We start from the raw sequence: 24749 nt of genomic DNA on the forward strand, positions 1-24749 counted from the left end.
GATTGCTGCATCGGAAAGGCCAGTTAAAAATACATAATATACTTTGTTATTTTCTTTAATTTAATCCCTTTTTTAGAATTTATTAGACAAAATTTAACTTTTATTTTACCGTGCCAATAAATATGATCATCACTGTATATATATATATATATACATGTATGTATACATATAATATATACACACATATATGTATGTATTAAACAAATATTAAAAACTTTTCCACATTTTGACAGTTTCTTTTACAAGTCAAATGACTGCATATACAATATAGACATACATATAGTAACTAATATATATGCACACACTTTTGCTCGTGCAGACACACACACACACACACACACACACACACACACACACACACACACACACACCGTATCTTTAGTATATGTAACTGCCTCTCCTTGTCATTCCTATTACGAGTTTTCCAATAAAACACTCTATATCTCTCTCTTAGTAAATACCCGAGTAAAGATAAATACTATTTCTGAATACCCCACTTAGATAATTCTTCTCTTTATTAATATCTAATTGACAATCATTTTTTTCTTTGTGAATACCTCAGTAAAAGAAATCCATCTCTTTCATTTGATACCTGATTAAATGTAATAAAATTCTCCTTTTATGAATAGCTAATCGAAGTTATACCTTTCTTTGCACAAACTTAATTAACGCTAATAATTCTGCTAAAATCACATTAATTAAGGCTGGCAATTCAAACCACAATTATATGTAGCACACAAATGACAGTTATCACTTGACAAATATGAAATATGTATTTTTTGACGTTTCTGAATTTTAAGATAAAGATTGGTTATTCGTATTATTTGAATTTGTTAGACTAAGGTTCTCATCTTGAGTGTTATTTTCACAACGTTTTGGTCGATGCAACTTCTGACCTTCTTCAGGTGTATCTTATCAAACTTGGGAATGTTTCTGTGGAACTTGGGAATTTGGACGGAATTTCAAATCTCATTTGCCTCACAGGGGGAGCATGTTCTTGTTGGTTGATGGAACAAAAACATGCTACCTCCATGAAGTAAATGAGAGGTTCTGTTTGAAATTCTGTTCAAATTCCTGAGTTCGAGAAGATGCACTTGAAGAAGGCTGGAGGTTGCATCGACCGAAACGTTGTGAAAATTACACTCAAAATGAAAACAGTAGTCCAATGAATCCAAATAATACAAATATGTATTTTATTTTACTAGACATAAACCTCAAATACATTCTCCAAACCACATTGTAGAACCTTGTGTCTACGATAGAGTAAGTGTTCCCAACTATCCATGAGTTCTCTGGCATATCTTACAAAATTACTCACAAATTTTATAGTCCACCATATGTTTGCAACTTATTCATTGACTTGAGCATTACTATTTCAAATCCAAATTCATCTGCTGTCCTCAAATAGTGTACTTGAAGTTTATCTAAAAGAACAGGAATTTTCTGTTCAGTTTCATCTTTTTCGTTCTCTGAAATGTGCTGTTGGAACAAAATTATCAAAACTAGAAGAGCATCAGACAATTCTAAGAAACTCACTAAAGCCTGATCTATAAAAAGAAAATGAAGCTACATTGCTATATAAGTATGACATCTGGATAATATGGAAATTAAATGAATCTCGATTGTCAAATAGTTTATACCTAACCTGAGCTACATGCATTTCAATATAGCTCTGTTTCTTGGTACTTGAGTTTCATTTGTAAGTTTGGGATATAAGAGTAGAGTTTCCCAAAACTGATATTTTATGCATGTTTCAAAAAAGTCTTTATTAAGCAGACCAGCAATTGGCAAAAAACACAAAGAATAAAAACCTTAAAAAATTGCCTATACCATTAAATACATAAAAATAAAAACATCTAAATATCAAGCAATGTAACATGTATGTAAAATAGGAATAAAAGAGAGTAACAAAAGTCACCATTTTAAATTTTCTTCCTTTAATAGAATTATGGCTAAAATATACACATGGTGATATTCTCAAATAGTCACTTCTGAATAAATAACCAACTACTGGATTATTTATTCAACCAGCACAGATTTATACCTAAAATATATTTAAAAAAAATAAAGGGAGATAACTCTTAATTTACCAAGAAATAAAATTAATAAAGTAGTAAGTTGGACCAAATTAACCAAACTGTTTCGCTGTGACTTTCATATAATTCGTTTTGATAGGTCTGAGATTTTCTATAAAAATATATAAATATTTTCTATAGTTTATACATTATATATATATATATATATATATATATATATATAGTAACTAAATATGTAATCTTCCTTTTCTTCCTCCATAGTTTAGTCTATCAGTATCCTTTTCTATATTTTTGCTTAGATGTGAAATTATTCATCTATATGTCTATGACAGTTCGTTTTAATTCAATATATTTTAAAAAAGTTGCAATTTAAATGTTGATCCTTTAAAAGAAAAAGAAAATATTCACAGATGCTCAGTTTTATGCAGTAAACAATTTGGATCCAATCCAGTATTCTTACCATCATTCTCAAACTGTCATGGTTAATCTATCTCAAATATGATGTATCAACTTGATATAACTTTTGTTTGAATAAACTCTTCTTTTGACAATATTTTGGGGATGAGTTATTATTATTAACACTGTTTACATGTTTTGGGCAGTGTTCCGCAGTATTACCGTTTTCATATTGCTTTTAGAGTATAGGTAACGGCGGTTCTAACCAACAAGAAAGTAGTGAAATTGCCTTTTCAACATTTACAAAAACAACCTTTCATTAATTACTAACAGTGCTGCCTGGCATTGCCCATGGCAAAAATTAACATAACTTCTATCTCTCTTACCGCTACCCATTTTTCTTCTTTGCCCAGTTCATTCCCCTCTCTAGACACACAAACACGAGTTGGTATAAGGAAAATAACTATATAAAAAAAATCAGTCACTTCCTTTCAGTTAGTGGCTGGAAGAATAGGCTATATGATAATATTAAAACATGCATGTACGTTTTGATAACATTAAATAATATAAATGGTAATTTGATCCCTTAATAAAGAATCTTTTTTTTTTAATTTTAGATAATATACATCCAGCGTTATACCAATTTAAAAAATACCAACTTTGTATGTGTTTGTTGTGTACTTTTCACATTTTAGCCGAACATGCAGACATTTGCCCTTTACGTAATAGATTAGAATAACTACCTAGTATGTGCAATCTTTTTTTTTTTTTTCTTTTAAACCTTCTCCAACTCCCTCTTCTACTTTTCATCACCCCCTCTCTATTACAAATAGCATTCCACACCAAAGGTCGATGGAAGAAACACTTTCTGGCTAATTTTGTGTCTGCCCCTCCTCTCCTATATTACACAAAAAATAATGTGTCTATATTCTGTTTTAGATAATGCTGAAAAATAATGTATGAGGTTTGTGGGTGTGTCTTGTGCAGTTTATGACTTTTAAATGGACACATGCACACAAACAGACAACTATTTTAATATAATAGATTAGAATATGATATAATAGATCTACCAGTGTTGTCCATGTGTATTCCGGTTCCCAGCCCTGAATCCTCTATTGCCATTTTTATAATGTTCTGTAATTTTCAAGTTCTTTTTCTTCTTTATTTACATTATTTCTTTATTTACTTCACCCTCTTATCCTCCTTCTCTTATACTGCTGCTAACAATACTAAAACTAATTTAGTCTTTTCCTTTTCTTTATTTATGTCATTTATTTATTTACTTCATCCTCGTTCTCTTCTTTTCTGATGCTTTTGTTGTTCAGCTATTACTTTAGTCTTTTAGTTTCTCTATTTACATGATCATCTTTTCGCTGTTGCTACTGTGAGTTTGTTGTTGTATCAGGTTGACAAAAAAGTTTTTGCAGTTTTAAACTTTTAAATTCAGATGAACGTATCTCGGCTCAAACAAGAATTTATTGATCGAAATAAGCACCATCAGAATCAACACACATTTACCAACGCAAAACAAGTGTATTTATGCTAATAACATAAAAATTTTGCATTCTGGTGGCGATGAAATCGCAGAAGGCGTTTTTGATATCACTTAAGTTTTTGAAGCATTTCTCATGCAGAAAGTTGTCAAGATGCCTGAAAAAGTGGTTGTCGTTAGGTGAAAGGTCTGGAGAATATGGTGGATGAGTCAGTTTCATAGCCCAATCCGTTCAACAGGGTTGCTTTAGCAACGTGCGGTCGGGCATTGTCATCAATGAGAATTGGGCCTTTTCTGTTGACTAATGCTGTTGTCGAAGTTTCTGATGCATTTCATCTATTTGTTGACAGTACTTCACCACCATAATGGTTTCGGCTGCATTAAAAAACTGTAATGGATGAGACTGGTCGCATAACCTTCTTTTAGTGTAACTCTGGCTTTGGGAAGTTTCGTGGAGCTTCGTCGGCATCTAACCACTCGGCTGAGCATCGTTGTTATAAAGAAACCCCCTTTCATCGCAACTCACAAGTCGGTCGACAAACAGATAATTTTTGTTGTGTAAAAGAAAAGAAGATGACACTTCATGGTGGCATTTCTTTTGGTTGTCGTTCAATTTATGAGCCACCCATTTATTAAGGTTTTTCTGTTATTCCAATCTCTCTCAAGTAGTTGGAAACCGTATATGTTACGTCTAATTTGGAAACAAATTCTCAAACAGTTGTGTGTGGATTGGCTATGACTAAGGCTCTTAATTGATCATTGTGAACATCCGATGGCCGACCACTGTGCTCATCATCTTCAAGACTCTTGTTGCCACCACGAAATTTCTTAAACCACCATTATGCTGTGCGTTCAGTAGTGGTTCCTGGGCTAAATGCTTTGTTGATATTGCAAGCTGTTTCAGTAGCTTTTCGGCCTAGCTTGGATTGAAATAAGAAAATCATGCGAATTTGCTTTTTTCCATTCAATGTTCTGAAAAGAAAACATAATTGTTTTAAAACGATTGTAATTTTAAACGATTAGATAGAGCGAAAAACGCTCTTTTAAATGATTTCTAAAGTAATGGTATTATAATGAAAACTAATTTGAAAATACATCATTTGAAATCAAAATTCAAAATTTTGCAAGTACTTTCTTGTCAACCTAATTACATAATGCAGTCACGGACCATCCCCATATGCTTACCTCATCTGTAATCTTTCTTTCTAAGCAGAAATAAAACACCAGCCAACTCATACTATTTCAGTCTTTTCTGTTTCTTTATTTACATCATCCTCTTAATGCTGCTGCTACTATTACTACTACTTCAGTTTCTCATTTCTTCTTGATTTACATCATTTATTTATTTACATCATCTTACTCAGCTGCTGCTATTATTACTACGAGTCATTCTACTTTCTTCTTCCCTCCACTTCTTGTTTCATTCACCCTTCTTCCCACCATCTAAAATATTCAACATGCAAACAAGCAAGCACGATTATCAGACTTTTAGCGTAAAATTGATTACCAAAATTTATATTTATTTTTATCACATTATAAATCTTCAAAAAAATTTACTTTAGAATCTAATTTTTTTTAAATAATAGAAAACTTTGAATTATTTGTCAGTTTTGCCGGCGTAATAGTTCCGCAGCTAACAACCTTTATGCTGGACTCACCACTGAGCACCATTAAAATGAAACTCCTGTACTTTTGAACATATGGTCAGGCGGTTTTTGTGTACAAGTTGTGAGTTCAATCCCAACAACTGAACTAAAATATATGTAACACAGAATTGGATTAAATAAAGGGTGCAATTAGAAATTTCTAGACCACAACAAAAGATATTTTCGGCTAGGAGCAAAGTGTAGTATCTGTTTTAATACTACACTTTTTTGTACTCTTTTCTGTACTCCATCAATAAAGGAGACATACTTTTAAACTAAAACAATTTTTTGTCTCAATTCGGGTGCATCTTTTTGTGAAGCTGGTTTTTCTCACATTTAAAAAACGATTTTGTGTTTAGTTCCGCCCTTGTGGGGAAACATGTAAATAGGGACACTTGAAGGAAGCCGGAGATTACAATAGTGCAAACATTGTGTTATGAATAAATAAAAGTAATGGAATTGTTTGTTTTTCATAGAAAAAAAGAACAAAAATTAGTAACATCTCATGAGACTTGCTAGCTCAATTTGGCGATTTCTAAACGATTCTATTCACCTTATATCCTTTGTTTAGTAAACTTACTTTCCTATCTGTAATACATGGTGTGGTTTTCGAATAATTTTTTCTTTCTGTTAATTCTAATTTTCTGATTACCACATGTAAAAATGACAGCAATAACGAAGAAGAAAACAGTTTGAAACATGTAAAAAAAAAAATGCCAACGTTTGTTTCTTCTTTTCAAATGCGACACAAGTCACTCTTTTCTGATGAGTTTATCATAAGGATTTTATTGTCTCATCTATATGACATTTCCTTTATAGATACATTTCAGTTTTTTTCTGTTGAATTATTAACCACACGTGCATATAGGTGTGTGTGTGTGTGTGTGTGTGTGTGATAGATTTGTGCATATTTCAACACAACAATCATAACATTTACAATTCGAATATGCATTTTCTAAACCATGTATTCAATTTCACAGACAGACACACACACATACAAGCTATCCGTTTTGCTATGCTCACAAAATACTGTCTTCAATGAAAAACATATGCACACACATTATATATATAACACACACACACACATTATATAACACACATACACACATATAACATATATATAACATGTATATGTTTATAACACATATATATGTCACATATATATTATATATATAACATATACAACATTTATATAAAATATGTATATATATATAACATATATATAATATATTATATATATAATATATATTAAATATATATATTATAAATATATATATATATTAAATATATATATAATATATATAATATATATATTATATATAAATATTATATATATATATAATATTTATGCACACAAACACACGTTCATGCATACATGTGAATTATATATAATATATACACATATAAATCATATTAACATATAATTTATATATATACGTAAACCGTTTGTATATAATTCTTTTATATATACACATACACCTATCAATATATATATATATATATATATATATTTGGTTGAATATGCTATAGACATTCTGTGTGTAAGATTTGTAGATCATTCTTTCCAACATTCTAACAACAAACCTTTGTAAGCTTTCAACTGGATGCAAGTTTGAGAAAGAAAAGAAATGTGTATCCCAGACAACTTTATGGATTTTGGACAAGTTGATACTTGTAATGAATAGGCATCCATTGGATTTTCATCATTACAGAGGCAGTTTCTGAAACAGCCAAAGTAGTTTACAATTTGAAAAGCACTCATCTTTAAAAAGAAAAAAAAATTATGTGAGGGGGGGGGCTTCAATTTTATCCCATTTTGTGGAGCTAAAATTAAAAAAAAAATTGACCATAAACTAATTCTAGACCTTAATCCATCATATACATTATGCCTACATTTTTATATCGTTTTATTTCGAGGCTTTCAATGGCTAAACTGCTCCTTTTATTTCCGAAATAATTGGAACTGACCAATGAAATCCTCAGGATACCCATCCATTACAAGTATTGAAAAGTTTTATTAATTTTACATTCTAAATTTGAAAAGTTTGTTGGACTGTTTGAGAAGAATAATTAACGAATTTAAGAGACAGAATGACTATCATATTCAAGAAAATATACTTGAGAAGAACCAATGCTACATAACCACACAATATATATCTCTATATAGCCTTACTTTAATTGCTACCTATATAAGATCTCTATCTATGTAATATTTTAGCATTTAACTCTTCATTCCTTTCCACAGCTACGAGATAAAAGCAAACTTTCACCCTGGGAAACCAATTATACATCAGTGAGCTTTTGTGGACCTTTGTCTGATCAATGTTGTCTTTTGGTGTTGTGGTAGGCTTGCCCTAGCTGTTCTGCTACTATTAATACTACTATTACTACTATTTTTTTTAATTTCTTTTTTAAATCTCTCTTTTTTTTCTAACTTTCAAAAAAAAAATATTTAAACATCTTTTTTATATCTCACTACCACTTTTTTTTTAATGAAAAACATTATTTTAAGCTTTTAATATAATTTTTAATTAATTTTTTTCTTTAATTTTTAATTTCAATAGAATTTTTTTTTTAATTTTCAAAATTATTTTTAAACATTTTTTTAATTGAAAAATAAAAACTTTTAATTAAAAAATTTTAGTTTCATTTCTTAATTAATTCTTTCTTTGAATTTTTAATTTCAATAGAAAAAGCTTTTTTGAAACGTTTTAATTTTAAAATAAAATTTTTCATTAAAACTTGTTTAGTTTCTTTTTTTTTAATTTAATATTTTTTTAAAATTTTTAATTACAATAGAAATTTTTATGTAAAACTTTGAAAAACTTTTTTAATTAAAAAATGATTTTAAAAGGTTTTTAATTTAAAAGCAAAACTTTTTAATCAAAACTTTTTTAGTTTCACTTTTTAATTAACTTTTTTCCCTCCATTTTTTAAATTTCAATAGAATTTTAAAAAATCAAAACTTAAAAAATATTTTTAATTAAATTTTTTTTTACTTATACTTTTACTACTGCTGCTAAACCAATTGCTCTTTTGACTGCAACTGCTGCATCCATAGCAGCATCACGTTTGTTTCTTTTCTTAATTTACTTTACTTTCAATTATCTTTTAAACACTTCCTCCCTTCCTTTTCTTCTTTCATTTTAGAGGGTTATTTTATGTACCTCTCAATGCAAAACACCTTTAGCGACATTGTTTTATTCTTCTTTTATACTTGCACCAATTTGGCACTGAAGCACACACCTCACTCTATGCATTATATATCACTTTCATGGACCCTCATCAGATAAAAACACAGCCAATAGACAAAGTCCAAATTCTATTATTAGCATGAAGACAGTAAAGTAACTACTGGTGCGGACTGAAAATTCTGTGTGCTCTGTTTGAATTCTGTTGGGTCCAATACATCACTTTCATTAGGTATGTTGGCAACTTTTCTGTGGTTTCTTTTGTGAGTAGTTGATTCATTGGAGTAATGGCAGAATAACAACGCCATGTAAATTAAAATATTACAATCTTCTGATTCATTAGATGTATATGAAAATAAAAAATAGGCTTGAAAGTCGAAGTAATGATCAACATAAAACCCATCATAAAACTTATTCCTTGTTCTATTAAATGTTGGCTTAGTAATGACTCTAATAACAAAAAATGTATTTAAGAATTAAAGTAACATTTAACCCACTAAACAGCTTTAAAAATAGTAATATGATAATTATATTATAGAATAGTAATATTGAAATTAAATAGAAGTAACAAGATACCAATAATAATAGAAATAAAAATAGAAAAAAATGATTCATCATTTGGTTCACCTCACCACATGCTAAAATCTAAACGAGGTATTTTTCCAGATACTCATTTCATACATAAAATATTCAATAAAAATTAATTAAAAATGTCCTACAATTACTGTGAAATTTGAGAAATGATAAAGTCCACAATAGCAAAGAAAAATAAATGACTATAGTAAAAATAAAAAATTTAAAAAATTCAATACGTAGACAAAGAATCAGTATAATAACAAAATAATTAGTCGGACAGTAATAGTATTTATCTAAATAGAATAAGAAAGTTAATGAATGGAAAATTCGTTCTCCTTGTTCTCTACAAAATAATTGCTTAATTAAAAACATTGTTTAACAAGCGAGAATATTTACACATGAAAACCCAGATAACAAAAAATATCATATAGGAGAAACCATCCTAGAAAATAAAAGCACATGCAATAACAGAAAATATAAATTTAGGACATTGATATCAAACCATCACTGGGATCTAAAAGAAAATGAATAGTTGTTTATAGTCAAATGAAAAGTATTATGATTTATTAAAATGATTAGTGTAGTTTATGACTCGTGAGAAACTAAAAATTAAAACATTTAAAGATGCCAAAATACTTCTAAATTGTAGAAGCAAAGTAACAACTAACTGCAGACAAGAATGACCTTTACTATTGCATAACTACTACTACTACTAGCAGTTTTTAGTAAAATAAAACAGTTTTATATAAAGGTGTGTTTTGCAGATTTAAAAAGAAATATCCCCTTTTTTTCCTTTTCAAAACACACAACTACTATTGTCACTGCTATTTCTAAAGATTGAGAGAAAAAAAAAGACACCATTCGCTCACACCTGCTACTTGCATGTATCAAACATTATTAATCATGATATCTTTTTTTTGTTTTACTTATTCTTTTCACTTTTGATGACAAGTGTGTTGTTTTATAGCAATGTTTTTGCTCTCGGAAAATTTCTCTTTCTTTTTCTGTTCTCAAACGGTTGAATGCTTGAGATAAAATGTGAATGTAGGCATAATTTTGAATATATTTTTTTGTGTTTGGCTCATTATGTGAATTACATTTGAATAATTATACTTTAAAATGTGTGTACATGGTTGCTTCATTGGTTGAAGTTGTCATTGTCGTCAGCATCACCACCACCATCATCATCATCAGGTTTAGCATCTTTTTTTGTGCATATTTTGGTCATCGAACATTTTCTATGCATCTTGCAGAATCGCTCATTCTTTTTTACTGTTGTACTACCAATTATCAAGGCCAAAGGCCACTCAAGGATAGGAAATAATGGGATGGAAGGATTCTCAATGCAGTGAACTAAGTTTGATTACTTTATGGGACACTTTATGACAAATCATTTTTGACATTGGATTTGAAGACAGCTATTTTGTAGTCTACAGGGAAGCAGTTTTGTGGCAATATGTTACACAGACGGAAGTTCTATACATGGAAATTCCATCTGACATCAAACATTAGACACATGCAGGAAGAAGGAAAAATCTTTTTCCATTGTGGTTCGCATTGAAAGAAATAAACCACCAAGAAGAAAACATAACGTATTCACTTTTCCGCTATATCTTTTAGACATACCTTGCTTCAGCTATAATCAAATAAATACACTGGTTCCCATAAGATCACCAAAGTCCAGTAATATTAAGCCTGGCCAGTACTAAAACAGTGACCATTTGGGAAGACCACTTGTTGTAGGATACAAAAATTCTTTATAAATTAATCTACAAAATCAATTGTATACAAAATACGCAAAGATCTAAAATAAACTGATCCAACAATCATGAGGGGGCTCCAAACGTAATGCCTCCTATTTTTTATTCGGCCTGAATGGGTCAGAGGGGATTGCAAATTGCATTGTTCTGATGATTGAACTTTTACATTCATGATCTGAAAGTTTCATCTCTCTGTTGCAGATATTGACAGTGGGCATCAAATTTGCATCAAATTTCTCCTCTCTGCTACCTCTTTCTCATAGAAGAGATGTTGCGAGTCTATCTCTGCTCCATTATTATTTTCATGGCAAGTGCTCGACTGAACTTCACTCTATGGTTTCCTCCTGTATTGATTTGCAGCAATCACCCAACTAGAATTCATCATTGAATTCATGGCAAAAGTGCATTAAGAATGGTGGTAATTATGTATTAAAAAAATTCTGGAGCCAAAAAGGTAGCTCGTTTTAATGGTACTACTTCCGACTTCGTAGCTTATCAACTTTTAGAGGCTTTACTTTTGGAACAACCTTCATATGACAAAGTGCATTCCAGACACTCATGCACAGCTATGGTTCATCGCTGGCAAAAGTGAGAATGATTGTGACTATGTAGAAAAATGAATTCTAGAGCACGAAAGGTCGCTTGTTTTAATGATACCACTCAATTTGACTATTAGTATTTTCATCTGTTCATATGGTCCAACACTTTTCCTTTATCTATATATGAGGTTTTTGTCTTTAGTAAAAAATAACTTCTTTTAATGCAATCTTTGCTTGTGTCCAGTTAAGTGTTATCCGTTCTTTCCAGAGGAGTTCAGAGCATGCTGAGAAATCTTCTTTCAGTTCTGAAACAGCTTCGACAGACTCATTCCATCGATGCAGGCGGAAAGATACTGATGTTGTTTGTCTGAGACCTGTGACAGTGGCAAAGCTCTTGTGGGATGGTAGTCACTGTGGAGACCTGATGTCCATACAGGGAATGGTGATTGTCATGCTCTGCCTTTGCTATCACTGCTTGAAAAATCTGCAGCAGAGTGATTTCATGCAGCCTCTAGACAGGTGATGGATTGGTCAATTTCAGATTGCCAGTAATCGTCCTGCATGCCTTGTTGAGCTTGACGTCGACCTTTTCAGCATGAGCAGAATGAGCTGATCACACAGCAGTATTATGCGATTAAGTAGCGCAGCACTAAAGCTGACAGGCACAACCTGCACAAGAGGGGCTATGTATAGGGAGATTGGTGTCCCTGTGGGGCCATCATGCAGATTATTACACACATTCTCCTGATGGATTGTCCTCTGAGTGAAGCATGCTCTGATGTGGATCTGAGAGATGCTTCAGACACCGCCCAATGATGTATCTTGAGTTGGATTGAAACGCTATGATGATGACTGATTCTAATATGCTTTATTAACTCCACTCCATATATTGCTTTCATTATGTTATTTGGAAAGATTAGCATTACTGGCAGTACATTGTACATATGATATTTTAAGTTAAAGCTTTGTTGTTGTTGTTGAAATCTACCTGTGTGAAACCAATGTAATGTCATAATGCTTCATAAAGGATCCTTATTGCCTCCCCACAAGGACAGTGCTAGATACAAGCACTCTAGAGTGAGACAAAATTTTTTTAAATATACCTCACTCTGGAAGTATTTCTTTACTGAATTAGGACGGAAAAGATTAAGTGTATTATTAGAACAGATACTACACTTTGCTCCTGTAGCAGAAATTATATGACTCAACTACATCATTTTGGAAGATAGTTTCTTTTAGTTTTTGTAGCCTATTTTAAAGCATCTTTCCATTTGAATATAATGTATGGTGACGGTTTGGTTCATCCTATAAATTCCATTGAAATAATATTTTTTATTTTAATGTGTGACTAATTCATATCGCACCACATCGTCAAGTTTGTCAATAACTTTACATATGTCAGCTCCACTATCTTTCCACAATCTCTCTTTAGGTGCTGAACATCATACATATATCAGTAAGGCGGTAACTGCCATGGCTCACTTGGCAAAGAGAGTCTGGAAAAATGAGACGTTGATTATTAACACCAAGATGAAGATGAACATGGCTTTTCTGTTCAACACGCTGCTCTGTGGCATTAAATCATATCATTTACTTCCGTTAAGAGAATACGCTCAATGCCTTTCACCTGTGAAACTTCACAAGAATCCAAGGAATAGTCTGGAAGGATCGCATATTAGATAAGAGCATTCTTGATCAGGTGGGCATTCTAAGCATATTCACTTCTCACACAACATTGACTCTGGTTAGGAACTCCAAGGATATTTAGAGAGCTCACCACTGGCAGCACACAATCAGGAGACATGAAGACAGGTGGCATCAATCCAGCAGGCTAGAAGTTGGTGTCTGATGACCGCAGTCATTAAAAATGTATGCTCCAAGAGTAAAGGATGGTAAGACCAGCAGGGGAGGGAGAGGAGAGAGCATAGATGGCATAAGGTTGTATCAGAACTCTCATAATCAGATACCAGCTATATCTATGGCAATTGTAATAGAGCCAGTCGATTCAGGATAGGTCTGCAAAGTCACAGCAAACACTGCAATTCAGACAACAGGTAACAGACTGGTGTGAGATGCAAAACTTCATTTTCTCCTTAGATAGACAGATGCCAACAATGTGCATATCTATAGAATTAAGGTGAATCCCATAAACATATTCAATTTATGTAAAACTTGCCCAACAATGTGCATATCTATAGAATTAAGGTGAATCCCATAAACATATTCAATTTATGTAAAACTAGCCCAACAATGTGCATATCTATAGAATTGAGGTGAATCCCATAAACATATTCAATTTATGTAAAACTAGCCCGGATGCCCTGCATTGTCTGGTTGTTTGGAGGTGTGTGTTGAGCAAAAAAAAAAAAAAAAAAAAAGTAGTAGGTAGGCAGGCTCAAACCTGTACTGCGAAGGAGGGAAAGAATGTGAAAAAAAAAAAAACATGATGTCTTTGCTGTTGCATCCAAACCGGAAGTGACGTAGGCTTAAATTAAGGGTAGTCAATCAAAAAGAGAGGATGACTTTCGAAAATATTGATGAAAAAAGCGATCCCTCCTTGTTGAGGGTGAAGGAATTAATGTTTTTAGCCAATATTTCGATATTTGTCGTCCGAAGGGTTGAACTTCAAAACGATACCAATCTCGTGAAAATCCGTCGCCTCTGTCAAAAGTTTTAAGTAAACATACATACATACATACATGCATACATACATACATACATACATACATACATACATTTAAACAGACTGGTGAGATTTATATTATAGATTATTCGTTCATTGTGTGAATTTCTTTGACAAAATTTCATTAAGGTTGTTCATCTATTTGAAAGGAAAACTATCATGTTTTATGAGAATAATTTAATTTTTGAAAATTGTGCAGATGAATCTGTATGTTATGTGAATTCTGTTCCAATAATTATTTTTATTAATATGATCATATGGATATGGTTAATGTGAATTAATAATATGAATATAGGTGGTTTGTTCATTTTGTGAATTCCTTTCATATAATTTCAAGTTATCAGTTTATATTTTTAGAAAATCTTTTGGTTTTATAACCATATACTTTATTATCACTAATTCATATTTCTTTCTGATTGCATTTTTTTTGTCTCTTTCTCTATTTTGATCCTATCTTCACAACTGACTTATGCTTGCTTCCGTTGCTATATTTGCCACTCTTTTTTCTACGGCTTGGAATGATATATTTTTTAATTATTATAAAAGGTTTCTTTTATTTTTACCAATTTCCTTGAATCTTCTCTCTATTTAGTTGTTGCTTCCTCCTTTTTTTTCCCTTTTTTTGAAAAAATGCTTTGCATCCTTCTTTTTAAAAATCATTCAAAATCTCTTCAAAACTTTTACATATGTTTAGCGTGTTTATATTTTATAGAAATTTAAGTTGGCTATATTTCAAATAATTGTAAAGTAAAACTTTCAATAAAATGCCAGTCTTTAATTATGCATACATTTTTCTATCAAATTCATTTTTCCTTTTCATATTTGATGTTTGCTTTCTTGTTTTAGCTTTCACCCTTAATTTTTTTAAACTTTTTTGCTTAATCTTTTTTACGGTGCAACATTGTTTGCAAAATAACAAAAAAGAACTTGTTTACAAATTAGTTATTTTAGCAATGCATATAGAAATGCTAATGCCATTTCAAACTTTAGCATGACAAATCGACAGAACCATCTTCTAGAAATATATGGATTCTTCAAAAACTGTTATTTCAAACTCTGGCATGACAGTCTGACAGAGCCTTTTCTAGAAATGTATGGATTCATCTGAAACTGTTATTTCTAACTTTAGCATGAAAATCTGACAGATCCTCTTTTAGAAATGTATTGATTCATCTGAAACTGCTATTTCAAACTTTAGCATGACAGTCTGACAGAGCCTCTTCTGGAAATGTATGGATACATCTGACACTGCTACCTCAAACTCTAGCATGACAATCCAACAGAGCCTCTTCTAAAAATGTATAGATTCATCTGGAATTACTATTTTTCTCTTTTGTTTTTCCAGATCTTTTCTCTATTTGTTATTTCTCTTCCCTTTTGTCTTCACGTGATGCAAATCAGATTTTGACACCTTTTCATAAAAGAGTTAGTACATTTATAAACGTAAGCCAAGGAATTAACAACCATCATGCGAGATTAATTATGTCTACATTCTTATATATTAAAAGGAAAAACAGACATTTTAATTATTACATTTTCTGAAATAGTCCATATACCTTAGGTTTTGGTCAATGAGATCTTACTCAGGATACACTTAAGTAAGGTGAGTGAAAGTGCTTAAATTGTGAAAAATATTTTTTGTTTTTTCAAATAATTTTTTTTTTAACCTGGAAATATTTTAGTTTATATTTGACAATCATTCTGTATGATTTTCAGATTACAATGTTTATCTGCAGACTTTCTCCATTGAAAATAAGACTTCAACATTTATAACTTTGAATGGTGAACCCATTCAAACATTACAGATGATGAAGAGATGTTCTATCATGATTTAGTCATTGTCTATGACCTAACACAGATCGTTACAGATCTCACCTGTGTGTCTGATGCTAACAGACAGTTTGTAAGTCTTCGAGACCTTTTTCTTATAGCTTGCCATGAACTGTGCTCATCCTCCATTCTGTCTCCATTGGGATATTCTGATCATTGTTTTGTCTCAATTAAGATAAAAACAAAATGTAATAAATCCTCAGATGTCTCTCCCCATCGTACAGTGTATCGATACGCTATAGCCATAGAGTATCGCTGGGATAGCTTCTGAATGTTTATATCTAATATACCTCTGTGCTCCATGTTTAAAAAGAATGTGTCCTTTATAGTATCACACCTGATTGACTCGTTAATTGTCAGTATAGAACGTTTCATACTCACCAAGAAATTCCAACAATAAAACAGCCAGCCAAAGTTCACTCCAGCATGTACGACCGCTATTGTGTACTATTTCCATTGCTTTCAACAAAATAGATGTTCTGAAATTAAAGTCGCTTTTGGATTTGCCAGCAATCACTGCAAAAGGGTAATAAAGAACGCAAGAAAATCATATACTCAGGCCCTCGTGTCTAAAGTAGCTGAGAAGCGGCTTAGTTCCCATGAGTTTTGGCGAATAACAAACAAGGTCCTGAAAAGATGTGTGTCCTCCATCTCAACCATCATCAATGTGCCTGAGATAATTTTGTCAGCATCTAACAAAGCCAAACTTTTTATTAAGAACTTTCCACCCTTTGTGATCAGGGCCGCCTACCTCCTGTATTTCTCCTCTGTGACTGAAAGTTCCATATATCTGTACATGATGTTGTCAAATTTATCAAAAACCTTAATTCCAATAAAGCAACCAGCTCTGACAAGATATTCCTTTTAAACTTTTACGTATATATATATTACAATCATAGTACTCAAAAGGTTTCAATCAGAACTAGTTACCATTCTTGCAAAGCTGTTTAAATGTTGCTTTAAGGAGAAATACTTCCCAACACCTTAGAAAAACTTTGTCAGTCTACTCTGTATTTAAAAATTCTGAAGATTGGTTATCTACCTCTCAAAATAGACCACTCAGTCTCCTGTGCGTCATGAATAAGCTGCTTGAATCTGTGATAAATAGAAAAGTAGTCAACCATCTCTGCCAAAAAAACTTGCTCAGTGACATGCAATATGGTTTCCATCCTCTTAGATAGCATATCAACTGTAGTTGATATGCTATCACACAGAATTAGTGAATCTCTTGACAGAGGCTTCGTTTCTCAAGCAAGAGTAGGAAGAAATCAGAGGCTCATATTGTCAAGCTGGCATCCATTAAGGTTCCATCCTGGGCCTAACTCTCTTTCTGATCTTCATCAATGATCTTCTAAATCACATTCTTAGATCATTCAGAGACATTTATGCTAACGACACTATCATCTATGACAACACCTTAAAGGCCGGCAATGACGAAGATCTTTGTGATTCTCTCTATTCTGACCTTGAGCACATGGTGCAATGAGGAAAAGGGTGGCCGGTTTATTTTAATGCATCTGAAACCAAGCTTCTCTCTTTCTATCACAAACGCTCTGACACTCACCTGGCCCCAATTAAAATGAATGGCTTTCTTTATGAGAAAGCAGCATGCTTTGATAAGCTTCTGGGACTGGCCTTCACTCTTTCTTTGAACCGTTTATCTTTGGAATTCCTTCCTTACTTCATTTCCCCAACTGTATTAATATGCAGAAATTTAAATATAATTCATTGTTAAGTTCGCCAAGAAAATAGTTGGATTATTCTACTGCTCAAGTAGATATCTCACTCCCAATGCAATCCTCTATCTGTATAAGAGGCAAATATGTCCTTAGATGGAATACTATTGCCACCACTGGGAAGGAGCTGCTTAGAACATCTGTGCTTGGATAGGGTACAAAATCGACTTTGAAATCTAGTGGGGAATGTACTTTTCTCCTCTTTGCTACCTCTTTCTCATAAAAGAGATGTTGTGAGTCTATCTTCTGCTCTATTATTATTTTCATAGCAGGTGCTCGACTGAACTTCACTCTATGGTTCCCTCCTGTAAGTAATTTGCAGCAATCACCCGACTAGTTTCAACCACTATCAACTATTAACCTTACTCTCTATCTATATCTAAAACTAAGCAAAAATTCCATGAACAGAGTTTCTTTTCTAGAATTGCTCATCTGTGGAACAAAATACCACAGAACTGCTTTCCAACCGACTATAACATGGTTGTTTTCACGTCCAATGTAAACAGGTTCTTGATGAGCCATCGTCTAAAATAAATTTATATAATTTCCACCATCATCGACCATTATGGTACTCGTTAACTCTTATCCTTAAGTGGATTTTGGGCCTTGATAAGTGATGACTATATGGTTGCGGGAAAAAACAACCCCAGAATAACAACAATCTGGTAGGAGGAGACGAAAGCAATTCAAACTTAGACTATATATTTTATTTACTTAATTATAGAGGCATTTCTTCGTCTCTGAATTAAATTCTGGTTATCTTCAGAGGTTTCTAATTGCTCATATCTATCCGGACTTCACATAACAATCTTCTATTCCAAGTGTCTAAACTCTCCTATCGATCCAGACTTGAGATGACAATCCTTCTATATAAGGTTCCAAAATGATTGTATCTGTGTGTATCTCACATCATGATTCTTCTATTCAATGTTCGATTCAACCAGTGTGATGTCAGCATTCATACTTGGAGTCAAGTACAGTTAAAATCAGTTCTTATCAATCATACCTAAGCAACTTTTTTCATTTGTCAATCATTCGATATTTTCAAACCCATATTAACTGCTAAATAATACCTATGTAATTCAATATGGCATCCCCTACATATCCTATTCAGATTTCAATTTTTATCCACATTGAATTTTTTTTTCAACTTGCTTTTCGCTTTTGCCGTTCATTTTATCACATTTCTGTTTCTGTGAGAATGTGAGTGCAAGTTATTTCATTATTTATTCTTTTTGAGATGTTTTTTTCAAAAGTTCTTCTCTCTGACATTTTTCTTCTTTCTTTGTCTCTTTCTGTTATATATATATATATATATATATATATATATATATATATATATATATATATATATATATATATATATACACTCTCACACACACACTTATGGCTATGCAGACACTTTTGTTTCATTCCAAGGGGCTCATTGTAAGCTTGTTTTAAATACTGTTAATCAGCTTTACTCATATATTTATTATTGAGCACTATTGAAGTAGATACTGGAATAAATAGTTATACATAAATTATTGGATAGTATAAGTATATAATAGTAAATGTTATATAAAATAAATATAAAATGAATGATAAGATGTATTTCACTTCAACACATTACTGCAGCTTCACGGTATCACCAATCGTAAGAATTGTGTCTCTGACTGACATCAATTGAAAATCAAAACTGGAAGAATAAATGATGTTTACTTTTTTTTATTGATACCAATCAGAAACTTTTCTGATGATTTGATGATACCGTGAAACTACAGTAAAGTTGTAACATTTTATTTTTATCTATTATTGTTATAGTTCTATCCTATATGATATTGAGCCTATTATTTGTTCATAATCTGTTGTCTTAATTCGGTTCTGTTCTGATTTTGAATGGTTTGTTTTCTTGTTTGTTTTAACCCCCCTTTTTTTCTTTCACTTTCCACAAATTTCTCACAACTGCACAAACTTAGTTTATATAATTCACATCACACATTCACAAAATAATAAAATATTAATATTTTAACCTTTAATATTATTTAATATTAACTTTTAATTGTAACCTTTTACAGGAACAGGTAACTTTTTATCTTCTTTATTTTTTCTTCTTCTTCTTCATCCCAAATCATCATTATTACTATTATTACTGTTATTATTATTAATATGTTGATACTTGTGCTAAAATTGTCAGTGAGATATTATCCACATTTGTACAAAGGTGGGCAGTGTTTTGATGCTAAACTTGTACGGCACGGATTTACTAGTTTGTTTAGAAAAATTTCGTTATATTTCAAAGAATTTTTCTTCACTTGCCCACTAGTATTTATAATGAGCAAGTTTTGAACTAATACTTTTACCTTCTATGCTGTACTCTTTTTTTCTTCCATTCTATTTTGTTTTTTTGTTTGGATTTCTTTTTATTCTCTTTCTTTTCCCCTCTCCCTCATTCTTCCATTCTTATTCTATTGCTGATATTTTTCCTAATTTCTAATTTAATCCAATTTTAATTTCACTCTGGAGTCTTTTAACAAATAAAGATAAAATATAAACTATACACGTTATTGATTTGAGATTTGGTTGTATTTTTGCACTTATTCACCTTTCTTCACAACACACACACATACATAAGATATATTTAAAGAAATATATTTATAAAAACGATATATATATATATTACATTGTACTTATTTTTTTAATATAAATTACCTTTCTCACCGTTTGTTTGATTAGAAATCACCTTTTTTTTTTAACTTTCTATGTCATTTTTTACACTTTTTTTTGAAAATATACAAACATGACTGTGGACTTGAGTGAATGCACAAATGGAAGATAACACATTCACAGGGACAAGAATTTACAAAGATTCTGTTGCAATAATATAAAGAATAATGTTTCAGATTTTGAAAAAATGTTCTGAAGAAATCTTGTCTAAATAGTGTTTTACCATTTTGCGAATCCTTCCAATCACAACAAAGAGTACCTGTGTGTGAATTTTACACATTACCCTAATTTCAAGATCTTCATATTTGAATAACTTCTGAAGCACTTCTGTGGATTATTATTATAATATAATATGCTAATGCAATTTCATATCCATACATACGTTATCACTTAGCATCCTTTTATTTTTTAAAAAATAAAACTGAAATTGCCCCATTACTGAAACTGCAATGGATAAAAGTGATTTTTAAAATTTCATCTGATTTCTCAATTGTGTCGAACGTGAACCTGAAACTAAAGTACACTTTTTTGGTTTTTGTAATTTTTCTCTTATTCAAAGATTATACAGTAATATCTCTGAGTCTGCATTGCTGGATGTCCATAAAATGGAAATATGTCATAAACTCCTACAAAGGTTTCGTAGTAAAATTTTATAACCAGATATATTCAAAAACTATATTAACCAGAATACTTACAAAAAAGTTTGTTTCAGTTTGATCAATATTATTTGTGTGCACGCCGGACATCTAGAAATAGAAATATTTTTAAGCACTGCAACATTACGACAGATGAAGAATACAATTGTGGACTTTTCTTAGGTCCAGTTAATTGTTGTTGCTGGTATTATTATTATTATTATTATTATTATTATTATTATTATTATTATTATTATTATTATTATTATTATTATTATTTATTCATTTATTTATTTTGTAAACCATCAGAAGGTGAAAATATTTAGAAGCGTGAGTGATTACTAGTCTCCCAAACATTCCAACATGTACGTGCTTTAAATGGTTTTCGATATTTTTTTTATTATTTTTTTTTTTTTTTCACGAGCAGAGGCTAGTTGTTAGTATTTCCCAGAGCTGGAGTGACAACACATATCTCTAATGCTCTCTCCTCCCCTCATCCCACCTCTATCAAACGCGTGTGTTTTTGTGTGACTGCATACATTGTATTGATTTTGGTTGTTTTTGTTTTGTTTTTTTGGTTCATCATTATTATTTTTATTTTTTATAGTTTTGACACCAGCAAAAAGCCAGTTGATGGTAATTATCTGAACATGTGTAACAAAAAGTCTCCCCAATTCTCCAGCACATTCCTCTTTGGACATGTGCACATGTGATTGTTCTTGTGTAAATTGGAGTGATTTTTTTTTTTGGTTTATGCATTTATATCATTTTAGTATTCAAATCAGTCAGCCAGATGATGTGATAGTGCCTAAAAACTGTTCCAATAATGCATATTCCTCCTTTGAAAATATGGCTGGATGTGCAGGTGTGTGTAATATAGAGTGATTTAAGTCTTTTACGTTCCTTAATGACTGTGTTATACAGGCGTTAAGTTTGTGAATTTTTTTCGATGAGGATTGGTCAGTCATATTATTTGGAATCTTCTGACTACTGTTCTCATCTTGAGTGCTATTTTTACAATGTTTTGGTCGATGGAATCTCCAACCTTCTTCAAGTGTATCTGGTTGAACTTGGAAATGTTTCTGTTTAACTCAGGAATTTGAACACCTTTTTTTACTTCACTGGAGTAGCATGCTCTCGTTCTGTGAAGAATGACTGGATAGAAGTCCTAAGTAATTTGCAATTGTATTTTTTTCGCCCACACTGAGAATTAAACCTTCAGCCATCAGGAGAATATCACTTTTACAATTGATTTTTCAAAGTACTTTAACCACTGTGCCACGGATCCTTGACTCAGGATGAGAACAGTAGTTCAAAGATTCCATATAAGATTATCCAGGTGTGTTATGAAATTGCTGTACATGCTATTCATAATCTTACAAGTTTCTGATGAAGCATAATTTCCTCCAGTTTGATAAAGGCACAGTCATTAGGTCGAAACCTTTGCAGATCAGAAATGTTTGGGACCTATATCTCACAGCCATGCAAGATGGCAGAGTGAATACAGACTGAAAGCACTTTGTCTCAGAGTAGTCCAAATAACACAAGAAATTTCTTATTCCTAAACATTTGTAATTTGTAAAGGAAGTTATAATTAAGGATTTATAAACATAATAATTTATAAACATAATAATGATGTTTTTCACTATGCATACTATATAACCACAATCAATCCAATAATTTATTATATTTGAACTGATAATTTTTTTTTTAATTTTAACACTTGTTATGTAAAATAATTATTTTTCTGTTTTTAGAAATGTATTAATATTTATAGTACTCAACTATTTTTGGGATACAGATACATATCTTTGATATAGATAAACTTTTTTTGTTGTTTTTTTTTTCAGAAAATCAAAATTTTTCTTTCTTCTTCTAATGGTTACTATGTACATATTATTCAACATTTTGTAAACCTTTTTATAATCGTGCTCATTAAAAATTTTTCGATTTTTATTTTTATAGGATGCTTAGAATAGACATACTTTTTATAGGATACTTCAATAGACCTTACATTCTTTTTTATAAAATGCTTATAATAAATTTTATATTCTTTTTTTATAGGATGCTTATAACAGACTTGACCTTTTTTTTTTTCATGGGATGTTTATAATAGACCTTATATTCATTTTTTTTTGCCTATAAACAAATGAAATGCCTTCTGGGGATGTTTTCTATTTTTTATATAATTTTTAGCAAGAAGACCTAGTGTTATCGAGATTGAATGAAGGACTCTATGTTCTTTTATACCAAGCTCTTTTTTTTAATTATTTTTTACAATTATATTAAATTTTAAGAATGGGTTCAATTATGACGTTTTGCACAAGAAGACATGTTAATTGAGATGATTGACTAGGATCTCTCTTAGAATTCTTACAAATCTTGTATTCATGGCATATTCCACTAGAGATATAAACCGATCAGATATGAATGGGTTGTAGCCATCTGTCCTATTTCTGTTTTTAATGTTCAAACATTACCACAATAGGGACACGTTTCTATTTGCCCATCTAAATAATGAGGGTGTGGATTTCTTTGGAATATTGGTCTTTTCCTGGTGTGTGGATTGGCCTCAATTAGTCAACTGACCTTTGTTATAGTTTAGACCAGTGCTAGGCACCATCTTGGGAACTGCACAGCTTCCACTCCCAAGTTAGTTCTTGACTTTAGCATTGCTTTGTTCATGTGTCACTGCATATACATCAGTAAAGATGACAATTTTATATTCATTAAATGTTTTTTTATGTGAAAAACTTGTAGCTTTCTGTGGCCATATTTCAAGTTTTTCATTAAAATTTTTTTAAGCTTTTGTAGTTAGCTTCTACCCCCACCCCACCTCAGAAGAACATCATCTATTAAAATAACTTCTACATATCTGTCGGTCTTCATGTTTATAAGATTAGAATTTCTGCCACTAGGTTTCCAGAAATAACATGCAGCAGCTCCACAACACAGCTTCTTTAACAATGTTGTGGTCAACGTACTCAGTTATTAATAGGTCTCCTGTAATTAAAAACGTTAGTCATTACTCTTCAAGTCATTCAAAACTCGAGACATCCCCATTTATATGTATGATTGGAATTTCAAAATGATATGGTTTTCAAACATAAGAGGACAATGTTTTCTCTTTCAAAAATCGGATTTCAGATCGTTAGAAATGTGTAGCAGAACGATATTTTGGCTGCAGGATTTCAATCCTGCTGGCGAGAACCAACGAGAGTTCTTACCTACAAAAGAGAGAGACACAACTGACTAGAGACTCGTTCGTCATAAGCACACAGTCGACCCACTCAACTTGACGTCTCGCAAAGAGACAAAATGAACAATTGCAAATTTATTACAAATGTAATATTATTACGTTTAACAGAGTCTTTTAAAAGGTTGACTTTAATTTCAAGTTTGAATAATATTGAATCCATTAAATTAAATGAAGAGCTCTAAAAAGGAAAGTGAGGGGTATCCTTACAGCAGAGTGTTTGGTTTATATTTTGATGGCAAAATGATAAACTGACTTTCGTTTGGT

At 31.4% G+C, this 24749-nt stretch overlaps 1 protein-coding gene and 1 long non-coding RNA gene across 20 annotated transcripts in view; both read left to right on the forward strand.

Moving 5' to 3' along the window:
- The window catches only part of LOC145294584 (calcium-dependent secretion activator 1-like), a 649478-nt gene that overhangs the window by 499879 nt on the left and 124850 nt on the right, over positions 1–24749 (forward strand). For 8 of the 19 annotated variants that reach the window (XM_080141411.1, XM_080141392.1, XM_080141393.1 and 5 more), the window contains one exon: positions 7816–7863. The exons of the other annotated variants lie outside the window; for them this stretch is intronic. In XM_080141411.1, the coding sequence (XP_079997537.1) occupies positions 7816–7863 (48 nt within the window). The remainder of the gene's footprint in view (positions 1–7815; positions 7864–24749) is intronic. 19 annotated transcript variants of the gene reach the window in all.
- On the forward strand, positions 10976–14200 carry LOC145294792 (uncharacterized). The gene is made up of 2 exons (XR_013869874.1): positions 10976–13773; positions 13842–14200. It is a non-coding gene; the product is annotated as an uncharacterized LOC145294792 (long non-coding RNA).

This window comes from Euprymna scolopes, chromosome 2, assembly GCF_053919585.1.
Source record: "Euprymna scolopes isolate OS-2025 chromosome 2, ASM5391958v1, whole genome shotgun sequence".
Classification (NCBI taxonomy): Eukaryota; Metazoa; Mollusca; class Cephalopoda; order Sepiida; family Sepiolidae; genus Euprymna; species Euprymna scolopes.